A 19289-nucleotide genomic window follows, 5' to 3' on the forward strand; every position below is an offset into this window, starting at 1 on the left:
CAACCATGTGCTCTCTGATTTCCTATCTCTTTCTCTTTTTTTGTATTTTTCTTAAGTGAGAAGTGGGGAGGCAGAGAGACAGACTCTGCATGCTCCCACCTGATCCACCCAGCAAGGCCACTAGGGGACAATGTTCTGCCCATCTGGGGCTGCTGCTCCATTGCAACCAGAGCCATTTTAGCACCTGAAGCGAGGCCATGATGCCATCCTCAGCACCCGGGCAAATTGCTCCAGTGGACCGTTGCCTGTGGGAGGGGAAGAGAGAGATAGACAGAGGAAGAAGGGGAAGGGTGGAGAAGCAGATGGTTGCTTCTTCTGTGTGCCCTGACCAAGAATTGAACCTGGGACATCCACACACCAGGCCAATGCTCTACCACTGAGCCAACCGGTAAGGGTTTGATTCCCCATCTCTTGACTACATTGCTTCATACTGGACTCAATTTACTCAGATGCATTTTCTACCTGGCCTTTTATACATTTACTTTCTTAATCTTTAGCCCAATTCTAGGATCTTCAAAGGACAAGGTGGTTAAATTTTGGAGATTCTCTTTGTTGTACTGTTTGTATTCATTTGCAATGAATATGAATTATGTTTAGTACAGATGTATGAATAACTGTCTCTCTCAATGAGTCTATGCAAATTTTGCATATTTTAATGTTCAAGGGTAATTAAAAGATTTAATTTTTCTATAATTATCAATTATTCCATGTCAACTCTCATCAAATAAAAAGTAAAAAGAACATGCATTTTTCCATCTCTAGTCCTTCTCTTTTATTAAACAAATGATCAACTCTGGACTTCTACAACTTTTTACTCTTGAAAGAACATGAACCACCATGTTTTAAAAGTCCTGCTTTCTCCTCTAACTCTAGTTTTCTTCAGGGGAAATGCAACTTACCACTACAAGTCCTGTTGTCAGCATTAAGAGAGTAGTGGGCAGGGCATCCACAAACAAAACCTCCGACCGGCACAGCCAGGCAGAGGTGGGAGCAGTGCCCATTGCTGGAAGCACACTCGTTCCACCCTGCCTGCCGAGAGGAGTGAAAGACCAGGATGTCCATCACGTAATCCAAATGGCCCTGAATGATGGTACGGTTTTGGCCACTCGTTTTGTTGGCACGCTCAATGCTGCGTCGGCTCCAGTCCGTCCAGTAGATGTAATCTTGGTACTGAGTTAAGCCAAAAGGATGAGGCAAGTCATCTGCTATAACTTCACGATTGAGTCCTATTTTCAGAAAGGCAGTAGAAAGGGGAAAAGCAGAGGAATGAAATATGTGAGAACATGAGTCTTACTGCCCCTAACCCCAAAAGTAACATATAAAAGAAACATTTGTAAGCAATTTAAAATAGAACAATTCATTTAAAAGCAATTCTGAAACCAGACCAGTCCTCTGAAATCAACCCATATGCAGTCTGACCCCATGCCTCAAACTTATATTCTTGCTATAAATCACTGAGTATGTTTAAACTCCTGCAAATGGTCTATTTTGATTGTGGTCTTATTTTCTCTTGTCTATAGTTCAATTTTTCTTCTTTCCATAACAAGATGGAAATGCATATCTTGTGTTTTACTGGTATAAAAGTCACTTTAGGAATAGCTAGGGAGTAATAAATTCATTACAAGCAACACTACAATGAAATTTCCATATAGTAAAGAGATATGAATTCAAGTACCTAGTCCACTATTAGTAACAATAAACAGAATACAATGCCAGAAAGAGGAATAATCTAGACATTCATGGCAACTTTTATTAACAGAACCTAACCAATGGTAATAGCAACCTTTCTGATTTTTGCCTAGAAGGAACAATATACTACTATCTGTCTGAATAAAAAGAAGCAGAACTTACCCAGCATATTTGAAGATTCTATTAAGTTGGTGTCCAGGTCTGTCCAGTAGAGCCTCCTTTTAGCATAATCAATAGTGAGACCATTTGCACGCCCCACGTTTGGAACTAATGTAGTACGTTCACTTCCATCCATGGCCGCTCTGTCTATCTTAGGTTTTCCACCCCATTCGGTCCAATACATAAATCTAAATTCAAAACAATGGGTATTTAACATTTCACTTTTGATTATTTGGCAGAAAGTGCCATATTCATGCATAGTTAACTAAACAACTTGAAAGAAAATATACATTAAATCAAGGAAACTGGTAAAACAAAATTATGGCTATAATTTTCTATTACTTTGGCACCCTCAACTAAAGATTTTTTCTTATAAAAGGAAGTGAGTCAGCTTTCCTTAGTTTTTCCAACAAATCCGTTCCATCCAAAACCTAGGAACTGGAAACAAACCAATGACTTCCTTTTAGCAATACTTGCATTTATAAAACTAATATTTAAGAAGATAGGAAAAGATTAAAGCTCTGGTCTCCAAATCTGTTTCACTTCAGAACGAAGTATCTTTATGTATTTCTGAATACAAGTAATTTGAGTTTTTAAATGTTTAAATTTACTTTTTGACTTGTATAATCAACTCTCCCCAAAAACAAGCTGCAGAAGTATCTCAAAAGTACAAATTAACAGCCTTTAACAGTAGTTAAAAAAGAGTTTGAAAATATATTCCGTCACATGCTTCAAGGGAACATACTGTATGTATAAGAGTGTATAAGAGCAATGAATCACCCCTTAACATGTCATCTGGGCATTAAACACTACTACTATAACCCTTGTGAAATTTTAGAATACTTTCCTGCTTTTATTTTACTTTTTCAAGTTTTTCACATTACCCTTAGAACAGCCCTACAGTAGTACCACAGGCGTTTTACTCGTGGAGGCCAAAGCTCTAAAAGAAATATGAAATTTGTCTAACGTCCTCAAGCCAGTCACATGACAGAGCTAGAACCAGAACCTATTCATTAGCCAAATGCCCTTTCAACTAAAACCAGCCAGGTGCTAGTTTCGAAACACTGAATAGTGGGACTAGGAAGACTCTCCACGTGCCAACTCTCATCAAATACCTAAGAAGAGACATTCACTCCTCAGCCTGTCAGCTGAAGGCTAACTTGGTAGCAACGCTTTTCTGAAAAGTTAGTCTCGGGCTTTGTTTGCTTGTCAGCTGACAGGCACGTGCACCCTGCAAGAGCCAAAGAGAAACAACTGTGAGATAAACTTCACAGCTGCCAGCAGCCTCACTAACTAGAGTCCTTAGCTCCAACTACTAAATTTATCTATCTTGTAACTGAAGCTTAAAGTAAAAGATCATCATAATCCAACCATAACATGTTAGCACAGAGAAGCTGTCTTTGGGATAGCATTCTAATTAGGTGGCTAACTACCTAATCATGAAATTAGTGTAATTTCAGGAAAACTATTTTTAATTATAGATATGGCAAAATATGCTTGTATGTTCCCATTGTTAACTTCTGCTTTGAAAAGTGGAATTACTCTTCAAATGTCAGATCTTAGCTACTGGCTTTTTAAAACTTTCTGAATCATGCAAAAGGATTATCTACTCTTAGAAAAGATTATTTCGTAAATTAACAGTTTACTGTTTATCAAAAACAGTTTATTGTGAAATACCAAAGTTCCTCCAAGCTTATAATAATGATGAAAATAGCTGTCCTCTTGAATAAATGAGTATTCTAAAATGGAGCTTTTTTAAATGCAGTTATTTCTTTGCACACATCATCACTTCAGAGAATTTAATAGGTTTGGAATTTGGTGTAATGGGATATGGTGCAAGCAAATATAGATAAAATGATACCTTTACAAAGGCTGTTTACTTAGTATATAAATACAAGCAGTAATATTAATTATTAATCCATTTCACTAATCTTTATTTACCCAATCTTCATAATGACAAAAGTGAAACCTTAATTATTAATGATAAATCAGAAAATGTCAGCTAACAATTTCAAAATAAAGCCTATCTATAGTTTGTCAAATTCCTAATAAGAATTAAGACATCAAGAATATAGCCCATAACTAGGCCATGCACAATGTAGTTGCAAAGAATGCATACATAAAGCTGTTTACCCTTCAGCAGGGTCCAACGCAAGGGCTCTGGGACTGTCTAGGTCTTTCCACACCAAAACCTGTCGGTGCTGCCCATCCAACTTTGACGCCTCAATTCGATTCGTTCCCGTGTCTGCCCAGTACAAGTTCTTCCCAAGCCAGTCTACTGCCATGCCTTCTGGATAATCTAAGCCGAATTCTACCACATGTTCCAGGGCACTGCCATTCATAAAGGCTCTGCTGATGGTCTGCAAAAATAGAATTAACAAAGTCAAATGACTTAAGTTCAAAACACTACTGAGAAAAAAAGTCTTATTTGGGTTTGGTTGGTTGGGAGGATCCAGAAAAGCCAGAGGCATAGTTTCTTAATACAATTCATATAGTTTACGAGCATGAGGAAAAAATGACTATCAAGTTCTAATAAATGCAACTGTGACCTCAAGTTTTATTGCCAATTCAGGGAGAAAATTTAGAGATTCTTAAAGACCAAAAATTTATTCTAGTAAGACCCTTGAATGACTTTTCTTTTAAATTTATTAGTAATCAAGTGAAAAAGATGTGACCAGAATGTTATAGACTCTTAAGTGGTAGTCAGCTTTCTGAAGGTGCTGGAGAGTATGGCATGTCACTGTATCAGTCTGAGAAGATTTCAACCAAGTTATATCTTATAAAATGCGTAATACCATTATATTATTCCTACTGCAGCTTTGAATTCCCTAAAATGTAAATCATAATTCAAGTTATGAATAACAGCTGCTACTTCCTGTCAAGCACTATCCTAAGTACTTTGTGTCATATATTTTCCCACTTAATCTTCACAATAACCCTGCAAGATAGAAATCACCTCTATTTTTAAGATGAGGACACTTAGAAGGCCACAGTAAAGGCCAAGATTTATTTATTTATTTCATTTAATCGATTTTACTAAAAACATTATCAGAGTCCTACTCTGACTTCATTACCCTATGATTTTTGCATGTTGGACAAAATTTTATGCAAGTTATGTGAAACAAGCACAAAACAATCTGGAAGAAGAAAACATTATTCTCCAGATTTTCTGAGAATTCCTTTTTGACTCTGTTTTTCAATATTTATTCTAGGAAAAAGAAAAGTGCTATAACTCATAGTTGACATTTCTATCTCAGTCAAGCTCCAATATTTTGTCAAACGTCCATACGGAGTCAAGTCTTTAGAAGTCATTTATGTAAAAGCACACAATTGCTGACTCTCTAATTGCAGAAAATGTCATTATCTTCAAATGGAAAAAAGTAGAGATAGTCTTCTTGATTAGACATCAAGTGAAGTATCTCATATTAAAAGACACTTGATTAAATTTTTTTTAAGTTTTTATTTATTTATTTTAGAAAGGAGAGAGAAAGAGAGAGAGAGAGAGAGAGAGAGAGAAGGGAAAGAGAAGGGAGAGAGGAGGGGGAGGAGCAGGAAGCATCAACTTCCATGTGTGCCTTGACCAGGCAAGCCCAGGGTTTTGAACTGGTGACCTCAGCATTCCAGGTCAACACTTTATCCACTGTACCACCACAGGTCAGACTTGATTAAATTCTGAATGGGCCTTTCCCTTGACTTCCTTTTAAAAGTTGAAGGTTTTTGTTGAACTTTGCCTATTAAGCAGTGAGGGAGACTGATCATAACATGAAGACTCAGAAATTCTAGAAGTGCTCCTTTTCAGTCCCCAATTTTAATATTCCAATTCTGTTGCTCACCTTGAGTGATATATCAGTCCAGTAAATTCGGTTGTCTGTCACATCAAAATCCAAAGCAGAAGCTTCTTTGACACCAGTGAGCGGAATGGCCACATTATTATTGTTAGTTTCCAAAGAAATTCGTCTGATATCTGCTCTCCGAGAAAACAAAAGGAAAGCCTCTGGGACAATGCAGGTCTTCATGTCACTGATGAGTTCAAAGCCAATGGGGCAGGCACAGCGAAGGCCCTGAGGTCTATAGAGGCAAAGATGGCTACATCCTCCATTTTCGTCGGTGCAGGGATTGGAACCTAAAAGACAAATTATAAAAGGGCACAGAAGGAATCACACTGACATAATTAGCATATTCTTATTTTAAAATCACTAAGCATTTGGTTCATAGAGACCTAAAATTATATCTTCTCCAAAATCTAGAGTTTTAATTCTAATCTCACAAATAAGCACTAAGAGCAGTGACAGGGGATGAAAGACTGGGTATAGGGCTGCAAGCTGTGGCCCCTGCTCCTCAGTAGGAAAAGCCAGTAGTCGCTGGAGACCAGGTTCTGAGCTGTAGTACGCTATGCCGATCAGATGTCTGCACTAAGATGGCATCAATATGCTGACCTCCCAGGAGCAATGGCTTAAGGAAGGCTGACCTTGCCCAGGTTGGAAATGGAGCAGTTCAAAACCCCTGCTGATCAACTGGGAATTCAAGTATGGCAAAATACTTTCCTTGGTGCCCACAGTAAGCTTTAAAATAAGCTATATTATTCATATAACAGGACTGAATTCTTTAATGAAGGTGTGTGTGTGTGTATGTGTGTGTGTGTCCTTTTAATTCAAACTATACACCCAGAATAGTAAGCCATCTTTTAAGACTCATTCCTGGTATAAAAAGGTTTAACATGGTTTCCATATTCCCTCAAAACATCAACAATTTGCAATGCTGCTTTACAAACGGCTGCCAATCTCCATCTCTGCTCATTCCTGGCTTCCACATCTAAGAGAATTTGGAATTATTTACCAATGACTCGATGAACATTTGTGGCCTTCAGACCCATGAGGTCGGGGAGCTGGTCGATGATGATTTCCCTCTCTGCACTGCGTTTGTGCACTCTCTCAATGCTCCGCCTCTGCCAGTCAGTCCAGTATACATAGTCACCCAACAAAGTAAACCCAAATATGTGAGGAATTTTGTCTTCCACTAGGACTCGTCTCCCAGTGCCATCGGTATTCATAACCTTAAAGTTTAGATTTAAAGAGAAGAGAAAAAGATGTATACTTATTCTTCAAATATATGCAAAACTAAAAAATACAAAGTGCCTGTTACATCAAAATCCAAAGTATCACCTTATTTATCCCTCCTACAATACTTCCATATAATCACAAAATGCTGATTTAATGAGGATGATTGCAAATATTCAATAAGCTCATATTTTACCTCTATTTCTCCAATCTCTTATTACCATTCCTTCTAAAACTTTTGGCAATATTAGCTTTAGTATGTATCGCTTCTATTAAATTACTATGTAAATATTAAAAATACACTTATCACCTTGTTTGCTAGTACATTTGTTTTCAAATTATAATTTAACATACATTATTTTATTGCATATTTGTTTTATCACATATTTTATCCGGAGAGTTTTGTCTTTTTTACATCTAAGGAAACAGATATCATATAAGGTCACACAGTTTGTAAACCAAGTTGGCACTGAAGTATTTTTTAGGACTCTTTCACTTAGTGCATTTTTTTTCTTTCTTTCTTTTTTTTTTTTCTTCTGTATTTTTCTGAAGCCAGAAACGGGGAGAGACAGTCAGACAGACTCCCGCATGCGCCAGACCGAGATCCACCAGGCACGCCCACCAGGGGGCAACGCTCTGCCCCTCCAGGACGTCGCTCTGTTGCGACCAGAGCCACTCCAGCGCTTGGGGCAGAGGCCGAGGAGCCATCCCCAGCGCCCAGACCATCTTTGCTCCAGTGGAGCCTTGGCTGCGGGAGGGGGAGAGAGAGACAGAGAGGAAGGAGAGGGGGAGGGGTGGAGAAGCAGATGGGCGCTTCTCCTGTGTGCCCTGGCCAGGAATCGAACCCAGGACTTCTGCACGCCAGGCCAATGCTCTACCACTGAGCCAACCGGCCATAGTGCATTTTTTATTTCATTGTTTTTACTTAAAATCAACATCATTAAATTCATTCTGAAGCTTTCATAAGCATCAGCATTTTCCCTAAAAGTGATCAAGGTGCCTTTCCTGTCTCTGACTTACAACTTACAGCAGCATCTTCTGTTCTAAAAGATGAAGTCTTCTAAAGCACCAATTTGCAGTCCCTGAGACCATTTATACTAGTTAAAGGGATCTTCTGCCAGGCAAATTAGTCTTCAAAAATGCTGTTATGGTACTAAATATATGTACATGTAATCAATATCTGCCCCCAACCTATCTACAAAAAATATCAGATACAATCTTATATGCAATTTTATTCATAAAAATTAGTAAGAAATATTTCAGGTAAGCCAATACTGTGATTCCCAATATGGAATGACAACCAGATTTTATCTCTCCTCTCTAAAGGTTTTAAAACATCTGCTGACTTTCCAAGAACAGTCAAACCTTAGAAATAGATGAAGTACTTAAAAACTGAGCAAGCAAAACTATGCTCTATATATTTGTATTTCCACTTACAAATATCAATAAATATCTGATGAAAGAGAAATCACATTAGTTGAATGTTTATCTATTCATATCAGATACAACAGAACTTCCATTAAACCAAGTGTATAAATCTGTATTTAAATAAAATGTTCTCAAGTTATAATAAAAAAAAAGCACTAACGCAGTTCCTGCATTAAATACTGTTTCAAGTTAATAATTTCTCTTTAATTTGAGACATGAGCTTAAATTTTTTTACATTTATATTTTCTTGCTACATATAGATAAGGGGTCGGGAACCTATAGCTCACGAGCCAGATGTGGCTCTTTTGATGGCTCACAGAAAAATCTTTAATAAAAAAAAAGTAACGTTAAAAATATAAAACATTCTCAGGTATTACAATCCATTCATTTCCTACCGCTCATGTTCATGGTTGCGGGTGGCTGGAGCCAATCACAGATGTCCTCCGGGACAACACCAAATTTTTATTGGACAATGCGTAAAGTGCATGGGTTGTTGTATGGCTCTCACAGAATTACATTTTAAAATATGTGGCGTTCATGGCTCTCTCAGCCAAAAAGGTTCCCAACCCTGATATAGATCATTCCTGGACATATTTTATGATGTCCATGTTATATCTTAAAATTAATTTGGTGTTTAAGAGTAAAAGGACTAAGCAGAGAAAAGAGGTAGAAAATTAATTTACATATCTAACTAAAATGTGAGCTCCAGAATAGCAGGAACCTTAATTTATCCATTTATGTACCTTCCACAGCTATAAAAGAGCCTGGCAAAGAACTCAATATTCGTTAAGTATTGTTAAATGAAGACAGACTTCCTAAGACACTCAAGAAACCTTCCTAAAAATGAAAACAAAAATTTCTGTAGCCTGACCTGTGGTGGCACAGTGGATAGAGCTTTGACCTGGAATGCTGAGGTTGCTGGTTCAAAACCCTGAGGTAGCCTCACCAGGCAGTGGTGCAGTGTAGAGAGCGTTGGACTGGGATGCGGAGGACCCAGGTTCGAGACCCCGAAGTCACCAGCCTGAGCACGGGCTCATCTGGTTTGAGCAAAGCTCACCAGCTGGAACCCAAGGTCACTGGCTCGAGCAAGGGGTTACTCAGTCTGCTGAAGGCCCACAGTCAAGGCACATATGAGAAAGCAATCAATGAACAACTAAGATGTCGCAACGAAAAACTGGTAATTGATGCTTCTCACCTCTTTCCGTTGCTGTCCCTATCTATTCCTCTCTCTCTCTCTGTAAAAAAAAAAAAAAATCCTGGGCTTGCCTGGTCAAGGCACATATGAGAAGCAACTACTATGAGTTGGAGCTTCCTGCTCTTCCCTCCTTTCTCTCTCTCTGTCCCCTTTCTCTGAAATCAATAAATAAAATCTAAAAAAAATAAAAATAATAGTAATAAAAAATCCCTGGCTGGACAGCTTAGTTGGTTAGAACATCAGGGCACATACAGGACAGATCAATGTTTTTACAGCCTAGCCATCTGAATGAATGAAAGAATTCTTGCTCAAATTTTTAATCCATGTAAAATGCATTCTGCCAACTATTATACTTTTGGAGAAGGAATACATTCCTGATCCCTTCTCATGGCAATGCTCCGAAAAATAATTTCTGGCCCCATTCTATTACTGCCTGGAAACTTTGATTAGGGTAAAAAAAACCTTTCCTTCATTAGACATATAATTTAGAAAAGTCAATTTTAGTAGGGAAAGCTAATTTTAAAAGCTCTATATACTTTTTGCCCCTCTGCCCTAATATGGAGACCATCTCTTGACTCTAGACTCTTCTTCTACCTCCCATTATAAGAGCTTTCTCCCAATACAATTTCCTTCCTTTCCAGGATCTTCAATGTCTCTTCCAAAAGGTCCTTCTTTTCTGCTTTAACACAACACAATTTCCCCCATTTTATGAAGACGCTGTTTAAAAGCTGAATGATTGTTTTAACTGCCACATTCTTTGAATGTGATCTCTAACAGCTGCTTCTACCTCTTACCATTTATTCCCTATACTCCCTACAAATGGCTTCCAATCTGTGCCTCAGATTAAATAACTCTACTGAAGACAATCACTACTTTCTTGATTTTCTCAGTTCTTGTTCTTTTACCTCTTTTTAACATTTGACGGTCTTAACCACCCACTAAAACACTCTACTTCGTTTTCATGGCATAATAATATGATCTTATTTTTCTACAGCCAGGACTGCTTTTTATTTCTTCATTTCATCAGTTCCCCCCTTCCTTTTGAAAATCTGGGTGGATATTCCTAAAATTGCCAGAGTTCATCTCTGTTTGTAAACACCCTTCAAAAAGCCCAGCAAGTCTTATGGCTTCTGCTATTATCTTATGTAAAAAAAATTATAAATATGTAAAGTTCTAATCTAAGGTCTCCTCAGTTTCTACGGCAGAATTCTCATCTTGTAGAAAATATGCTGCTACCCCATCTCAAATGCCACCAACTGAACAGTGGGCTTATGTTCTCCATTGGGGGAGCCCATTATCCTATCAGAGAACATCCAACACCAAGTGTTAAATTCTCCATACTACAAACCTTAAAATACTACTTTCTTACAAGCTTATGGTATATAAAACAAGACTGATTTCACTTTATTCCTAGTTTCATTCAGTATTATCTGAAGTCAACTATTATGCATTAACTTACATCTAACAAATTAATCCTAATTTTGCTGATTACTATGCCCAAATATTGGCCTTTCTATTAAAATTTGCTGATGTAAATGCCTAATACTAAATTAGACGCCTAATACTGAACTTCTTTTTAAAAATAAAATTTAAATCTCTGCTTCAAAAAGATTACAGGATCAACCAATTCTTCTCTTTTAGCTATGTTATCCTGCAACATTTCTGCTGGTTCATTTTTTTTTGTATTTTTTTTTTTTTGTATTTTTCCGAAGATGGAAATGGGGAAGCAGTCAGACAGACTCCCGCATGTGCCCGACCGGGATCCACCCAGCATGCCCACCAGGCGGCGATGCTCTGCCCATCTTGGGGCGTCGCTCTGCCGCAATCAGAGCCATTCTAGTGCCTGAGGCAGAGGCCACAGAGCCATCCTCAGCACCTGGGCCATCTTTGCTCCAATGGAGCCTTGGCTGCGGGAGGGGAAGAGAGAGACAGAGAGGAAGGAGAGGGGGAGAGGGGGAGAACCAGACGGACGCTTCTCCTGTGTGCCCTGGCTGGGAATCGAACCCGGGACTCCTGCAATACAGGCCAATGCTCTACCACTGAGCCAACCGGCCAGGGCCTGCTGGTTCATTTTGATAAATGAACAACTTAAACAAAAGACAACTTATTAAGCATGAATTTGATGAGCAAAAATAAAAATGAAAATCACAGTAAGAATAACAAAAGCTCAATTCCAAAAAATTCTTTTAGTTGACATAATTAAGTATCTTCTATTTAGCAGTTATCCTTCGGTCTTCTGTTCTAAAAAACTCTCTCATGATTAGCAAACAGTATTCTGGCAGAATTAGACAGATTTGGATTTTAAACACACGCTCTATCACTCACTGGGTACCTTTAGCCAGTTTCTCACATGTAAACAGAATTGAATTATTTAAAGAAATATATGGCACAGTATCAGATGTATAGTAGATGCTCAGTAAATGCTGGTTCTTGCCCTTTAAAATTATTTTTAAAAAATGCTTCAGTCCTTAATAGTAAACAGCTATACTTAAATGGCTATATTTAAGTAACTTATTAAAATGTAGTGCTTTAAAATTTAAAATAACACATGCATATAAAGACTACATGGAAATACAATGCCAAAAACAACTGCATATTGTTAAACTAAATAAAAGTGATACAGACCTTTCTACATTCGGGCGACTAGGAGAAAACTACAGGTCCTTTTTCCCATTTCCAATACTCATTTTTACTGTTTACTTATGCTACTTAAGTGTACAGTAACTAAAACAGTAAGCAAAAAGGAACAATAGTGTGACAATTTGATCAGAGCACACTTGGGCTGCTCTACCATACTTCCCACCAAAGTCAAACAATATTAATAAACATATCTAATAAATGCAAATCACCATGAAAGACATTATAATGAATGCTAAGAAATTTATAATAGGACTTCTTCTAGCTTAGGAACTGCAATCTAGTTGAAGAGGTAAATTATATTTACATTAAAACCATGCACATACATATACCCTTCTCTGGCCTATATAGCTAATCAGAAGAAACTTCAAGAAATAGTAGTTCGAAACCATATTGAAGAATTAGAAGAATTTTGACAAAGAGAAAGAGAAAAGGATTATATATAATAATAGAAATAACACGTTAAGACAGAGTTAAGAGCCCTGGAAGATTGGCCTCAGCAGTAGAGCGTCGGCCTGGTGTGTGGAAGTCCTGAGTTCAATTCCCAGTCAGAGCACACAGGAGAAGTGTCCATCTGCTTCTCCATCCCTCCCCCCTCTTATCTCCCCCCTTCTTGCAGCCAATGCAGGAATAGTTCAAGCAAAGTTGGCCCTGGGTACTGAGGATGGCTCCATGGCCTCACCTCAGGCACTAAAATAGCTTGGTTGCCAAGTATCAGAGCAACACTCCAGATGGGCAGAGCATCACTCCATAGGGGGCTTGACAGTATGGGCATATGCGGGAGTCTGTCTCCCTGCCTCACCGCACAAAGTTAAGGATGCTTTGTTTGACTGACTTTGAACAACTCTCTTTGAGGCAGAAAGAAGAGAAATGGTGGTTAAAGAAGACAGCACCAGACAGTTACCACACTATGGCACGTAGGAAATTACAGGATAAGGAGAATTACAGAAAAAAAGAAATTTCTGAAAGCAGTGTAAGGAGAGTGACATAACAAAGCTGTATTTCAGAAGACCTCATTTACCTCTGTCACTGTCTTCACTGTTGCTAAAGAGAAATATCTTAAATATGGACTTATGGTTAATAAAATTCCTGTGACATGGTAAGAGATGTTCACACACATACTACACACTACACACCTATACACATAGGCATGTATTTAGAAGGGTTAACACAATGCGCATAGCATATTACCTCTACTTGGGTCTACGGCAGCATTTCATTGCCAACAACACAATTATTCCTACAAAGGAAGATAAATAAAGAGTACAAATAACCTTACATTTTTTCAGGTCAGGTTCTCCACCAACTGAATTAATAAAAATAACTTTTGGTTTTGAAGGTTTTTTGGATTTTGAAATTGCACATAAAAAACTGTAAATCAGAAATGCTTAGCTGATCTTCACTCCAGTCCCTTGACAAAACTGGGGTTTGGATCACTGTCAATGCTGTGCTCAGTGTATGCAAGGGTCTCTGGGAAGAAGAAAAGGGCAAAGGACCTAGTCAGGTTTTTAGCAACATCTGGAAGAGAAATAGCAAATGGTAATGAAGGTCTTACGATCTTTAACACCATGGGCAGGAACTTAAATACACTTCCCTAAAAGCCACAACTAAAGATTTTATAGCTTTACTCCCTAGAGCATTAGTCCCTTCCAGCTATTCCTGTTCTCTCACTTTAAAGGCGAACATGTCTTTAGGTGGGAGGGATGAAGGGAGTAGGGGATAGGGGCATAAGTAAATTGCATACTAAAGTTAGATATATGACATCTATTTCAAATTAAAAAATGCAATTAAGATGCACTAAAGAATTTTAAATGGAATTTTTTAAGCACAATGTTTCCCTTAATTATCTTCCTATTCTTGTAGTAGTTTTTATAACAGGGTTGAGTCTAGAACAGTGCTGTCCAAGAGAAATATAATACAAGCCACAAATGTGAGGGGGGGGGTGTGCGCGCGCGCATAATTTTAAATTTTCTAGTAGCCAGATTTTAAAGTTAAAACAGGAAAAATTAACTTCAATCATTTATTTCATCAAATAAAATATATCAAAAATATTTTTATTTCAACATATTTTGATTTTAAATTTTATTCATGTGATTTTATGGGGGTTTTTATTCACAGTAAGTCTTCCTAGTATGTATTTATTTTACACTTCAGGCATCTCAGTTCAGAGCAGCCACAGTTCACATGTTCCACAGCCATGTGTGGCTGCTGGCGACCAAAATGGACTATGCAGGGTTAGAATTTCATGTGGTGACTGTACAGCCCACAACAAAATTAACTTACTCTTTTTAGATTAGGTATCTGTCCCCTGTCACACCTGCTCCTTTCCGGGTTGCCAAAGACCCATCAGGCTTTAGTAGAGCCACAAATGTCTTTCACTTGGTCTTTTCCTTTCTCCTCAGCTATACTGTACTTACTTCTAATGGGGGTTAAAATTACTTCAAAAAACAATGGGGAAAAAAACAGTCTGATGAAAAAAAACTAATAAAACTCAAATTTTTATCTTTTATCAAATTTGCAAGTTTAATCTTCAAAGCACTAGCTGAGATTTATTCGAGCAAGGACAAATGCCTGATTCTTTCATTTCTTTTAGGTTATCTCAAAACAGAAGTATTAAAACCACAGTTACACTAATAAGAGAACTCTTATCTGTCATCTCCTTGGTTCTCCCCTCCAGAGCATTCTAGATTGACCATGTACAGATAATGGCTGCAGATGGGTGGTTCATGAGACTCTTTACTGTTTTACTATATGTCTGAAATTTTCCATAATTAAAAAAAAATGAATGGAGGAAATAAAGAGCAAGTCCAAGGATGGAGGGGTCAGGAAAGGAGAAGAGAAGAGAAGAGCTGTTACTAACAAATGCTATTATTTTTGCCATTGATATGATGTGGAAAAGTAATTATAAGAATCCTCTGAAGAGATTTAGGGATAAAACAGCTTAAATAAAAGCTGATTGTGGGAACTTCCATCTAAAGAACCATGTATTTCCCTTTACAGAGTCCAATGCTTACTTTCTGAAAGATCTTTAATTAGCTGTGCAGAATTCATACTTTTATTAGAAAAGTGGCTTCTCCCCTAAGTATTTCTCTTCTACCAAACACATAATCTGTTTCTGCTTAGCAGAGAAGCAACATGGTAGTACAAGAACATGCTGCTTTGTCTCAAAGAAAATCACTGTTACATTTCCATACCCAACCAGTAACAGTTTTGAACAGGTTACTAGGTTTGTGAATAAGGTTTTAAGCCCCTTATGTTTACAATATCACAATTCCTGGTAAAACCTTGCTTGTATATTCTGAACCCATAACAAATGAACCATTTTAGGCGATTCCAAAAGATTACCCTTATGCTTTAATAGTTGAGCCAACACTCCTTAAAATCTGCTGGCAACTCTTGAGGGTGTGCTTCACTGTATTACCTCAGAGTGGTTTAATTAGTTAAACTGAAATTAGGCTCTGACACCTCTAAAATCTTCCTCCAAATCTGTACCAGAGTCTCCAGTGGTTTCAGCTGCTTCAACCACACTGCGGTATAGATTTAACATTCTGAGGCATTCTCAAATATTCCCAAACCACACTGAGAATGTGGGCTACAACAGGAAACAGATGTGGGTTAACCAGAACATTATCTCCAGAAAGGAGGTAATAGCAAACCTTCTATAAACATCACATCCGGTTTCTGGAGCAGTTTCATCAGTTCATTAAATGTCAAGACAGGATTACCCATGAAATCTTGGAATGCAGCCAGTCTACTACCAAAGCTGCTGCTATGCAACCTTTACTTGACTAGACACGTTCAAGAAACAGATGACAATAGGACAACAAGGCACCCATCATAAAGTGAACTGGAGTGGGAATGCAATGCAGTTCTAAAACAGAAACTAAAATCATGCTCACAAGGAACCATTCGTCTTCTAATATTCCAGGCAATATCCAAAACAAGTAGTGAGTGAGAAGTCTGTCAAATATCATTGGGGGCTGAGTAATATACGTCCTAGTACATAAAATACAATTTCACAGAAATGGTACTTAAAAAATAGAATATCGTGGCCTTGGCCAGTGGCTAGAGCATCAGCCTCATATATGGACATCCCATGTTCAATTCCTAGTCAGGGCACACAGGAGAAGCTACCATCTGCTTCTCTTCCCCTCCCCCCTCCCACAGCCAGTGGCTCAATGGTTTGAGCATGGGCTCAGCACTAAAGACAGCTTGGTTGGTTGAGTGTGTCAGCCTTAGATGCTAAAAATAGCTTGGTTGCAAGCACTGGTACGGGACTGGATGGGAAGGGAAGAATATACATCCATAAAAGTAACATTCAGTCATACAGAATCTCACTGAGAAGACAGGTCAAAAGAAATGCTTTGGACTCAGTAGGGGAATAAAGCATGTCATGTACCTGTTTAAGAGGGAGCAGCAAGGGCATTACATTGCCGCATTTAAAGTCTTTTAACCTGGTTCAAGCCATGTGATGCCTGAGTAAATACAAGTGATTTGTGTGTGTGTGTGTGTGTGTGTGTGTGTGTGTGTGTGTGTGTATGAGAGAGAGAGAGAGAGAGAGAGAGAGACTGACAGGCAGCAGGGAAGAGATGAAAAGCATCCATTTTTCATTGCAGCTCCTTAGTTGTTCACTGGTTGCTCTCTCATATGTGCCCTGACCAGAGGGCTATAGCAGAATGAATGACCCCTTGCTCAAGCCAGCAACCTTGGACTCAAGCCAGTGACGATGGGATCATGTCCATGATCACACACTCAAGCCAGGGACCCTGTACTCAAGCTAGTGAGCCCCCACTCAAGATGGTTAAGTCTATGCTCAAGCCAGCAACAAAGGGGCCTAGAACCTGGATCCTCCACATCCCAGTCCGATGCTCCATCCACTGCGCCACCGCCTGGTCAGGCTAAATACAAGTAATTTTTAATATGAAGGGAAGGTATCATAGTTTCACTAGGTAGTTTTATATTTTTTTCAAGAAGTCATGCTTAGATTATTAAACATTTGCAGTTACTATATTCTTTTACAGGTTGAGCTAAGAACTGCTACTGTGACCAAACCTTTCTAAAACTTGAATAACTCAGGAAAACTATAAAATTAAGAACAGGTTTTCAGAAGATGGCATCATTATAATAAACAGCAATACCACCTTAGTCATTTATACTGAATTGCTTCACAACACATTTCTGAGAGCCCCATTGTCCTGCAGTCTTCGATAAAATCTAATAGGAAAGCATGGGCATGTTAACAAGGGAAAACTAGCCCCTTTCCTCTCATTCTTTTCAAGTATAACTAAAATAAATCCTATTTGGCCTGACCAGGCAGTGGCGCAGTGGATAGAGCCCTGGACTGGGATGCAGAGGACCCAGGTTCGAGACCCTGAGGTCGCCAGCTTGAGCTCATTTGGTTTGAGCAAAATCCCACTAGCTTGAGCCCAAGGTCGCTGGCTCCAGCAAGGAGTTACTCAGTCTGCTGAAGGCCCGCAGTCAAGGCACATATGAGAAAGCAATCAATGAACTAAGGTGTTGCAACGCGCAATGAAAAACTAATGATTGATGCTTCTCATCTCTCTCCGTTCCCGTCTGTCTGTCCCTGTCTATCTCTCTCTCTGACTCACTCTCTGTCTCTGTAAAAAATAAATAAATAAATAAAATTTAAAAAATAAAATAAAATAAATCCTATTTGGACTCTGAGAGGAAAAAAATCAATTGTAACTCTTTAGTATTAAAAGGTAAATCCTCAATACAATAAAGGGTATTCTAAATCATCTGAGATTTAGTTATTTCAGATTAAAATCAGCAAAAAAAATTCTAGTAGAAATGAATGAAGAGTTTAGAAAATCTAAAAGTTTACACACACATACACACACACACAAATGACAGGGCCTACAAGATAAGGTTCTCAGAAGGTCTCAATTTTTAAATTGTAAACTATATTTAAAATGGAAAAAACAATAAAAAAGAATCCTTTATTTCATTACAGATAACTATAGGAATTATTATACAGAATCTTGAAATAGCCAGTGATAACTTTAAAACAAAAAATTAACAAACTGCTCAATGCTTTTCCAATTCATTTCCATGAAAACTGTGGTCCTTGCCATTACCTGACTGCTTACCCTTTCCAAACCTTCTAAAAACAATATAAATTAAACCTCTGTGACCACTTTAAAAGTATAATAGTTTCCCACTGATAAAGAAAGAACCTCCTGAAAAATATTTTACATGGGCTCCATTAATAAAAAACATTTACAAGTTTGGCAAGCTTTAAACAACAGCTATAAACATTTCAGACTGAAACTAAAAATACCTGCACACATATTAAATGGTTTTATACTAAAACATAAGAAGCAGAACATTTAAAAAATGACCCAAGAGCAAGTTCAAACTTGGTCACTAAAAATGCTTTCTAAGTACCAACATGCATCAGTTTATCCTAATTTAAATAGATAAAACTACACTAACTCCTAAGTGGGACAAGCACCTTGATTGGAGAGGCTCTAGGGTTTGTTGCGGCGGTTCAGGAAAGCATGATTACATCTATCATCAAGGACGGTTCTCTCATTATACACATGTCGTCATTTTTTTCAGAGCCAAAATCAAGTGGATAATGAGACAACAGAACATTTAATTGGATGATGTGTTACTCTGGCTGCTGTAGATTATAATAATTTAAACAATGTTGCAAGAACAGTACATGAGCAGGTAACTTTCAAATAGAAGTTTAAAAATATATTATCATAAGATACACTCAAAACAGATACAAGATGATATAATAGGGCAGAACCATGTTTATAACTCAATAAATAAAGGCCCAAAATCCAAGAATTCTGTTAAGCTGAGGAATCTGATGATGGAGTGTATCAGTATCATTCCTCTGTTGTTGTATGTCAAGAATGTGGGGGGAAATATATATTCACATACATCTAGTGTGGTGATGTAGTAGGAACAGGCAGAGATTCGGGCATTTAAGTTCATTAACTGGAGTATCTAAAACTGAAAGTATAATATCTACCTGAAAGTGTTTTAAGGAACACTGAATGTTATAAATTAGCAAAGATTCAAAAGAAAGAACTTGTTGGTACCTGTCATATAGTCAGAAGAGCTTTATCTCAACAACAGATAAGAATATG

At 37.9% G+C, this 19289-nt stretch overlaps 1 protein-coding gene across 2 annotated transcripts in view; it reads right to left on the bottom strand.

The window, feature by feature from the left end:
• Positions 1 to 19289, bottom strand: part of LRP6 (LDL receptor related protein 6) — a 156025-nt gene that overhangs the window by 31872 nt on the left and 104864 nt on the right. For both annotated transcript variants that reach the window (XM_066264382.1, XM_066264372.1), the window contains 5 exons: positions 6685 to 6901; positions 5682 to 5971; positions 3982 to 4208; positions 1852 to 2036; positions 900 to 1226 (listed from right to left, as the gene is read on the bottom strand). In XM_066264382.1, the coding sequence (XP_066120479.1) occupies positions 900 to 1226; positions 1852 to 2036; positions 3982 to 4208; positions 5682 to 5971; positions 6685 to 6901 (1246 nt within the window). The remainder of the gene's footprint in view (positions 1 to 899; positions 1227 to 1851; positions 2037 to 3981; positions 4209 to 5681; positions 5972 to 6684; positions 6902 to 19289) is intronic.

Source organism: Saccopteryx bilineata, chromosome 1, assembly GCF_036850765.1.
Source record: "Saccopteryx bilineata isolate mSacBil1 chromosome 1, mSacBil1_pri_phased_curated, whole genome shotgun sequence".
NCBI classification, from domain to species: Eukaryota; Metazoa; Chordata; class Mammalia; order Chiroptera; family Emballonuridae; genus Saccopteryx; species Saccopteryx bilineata.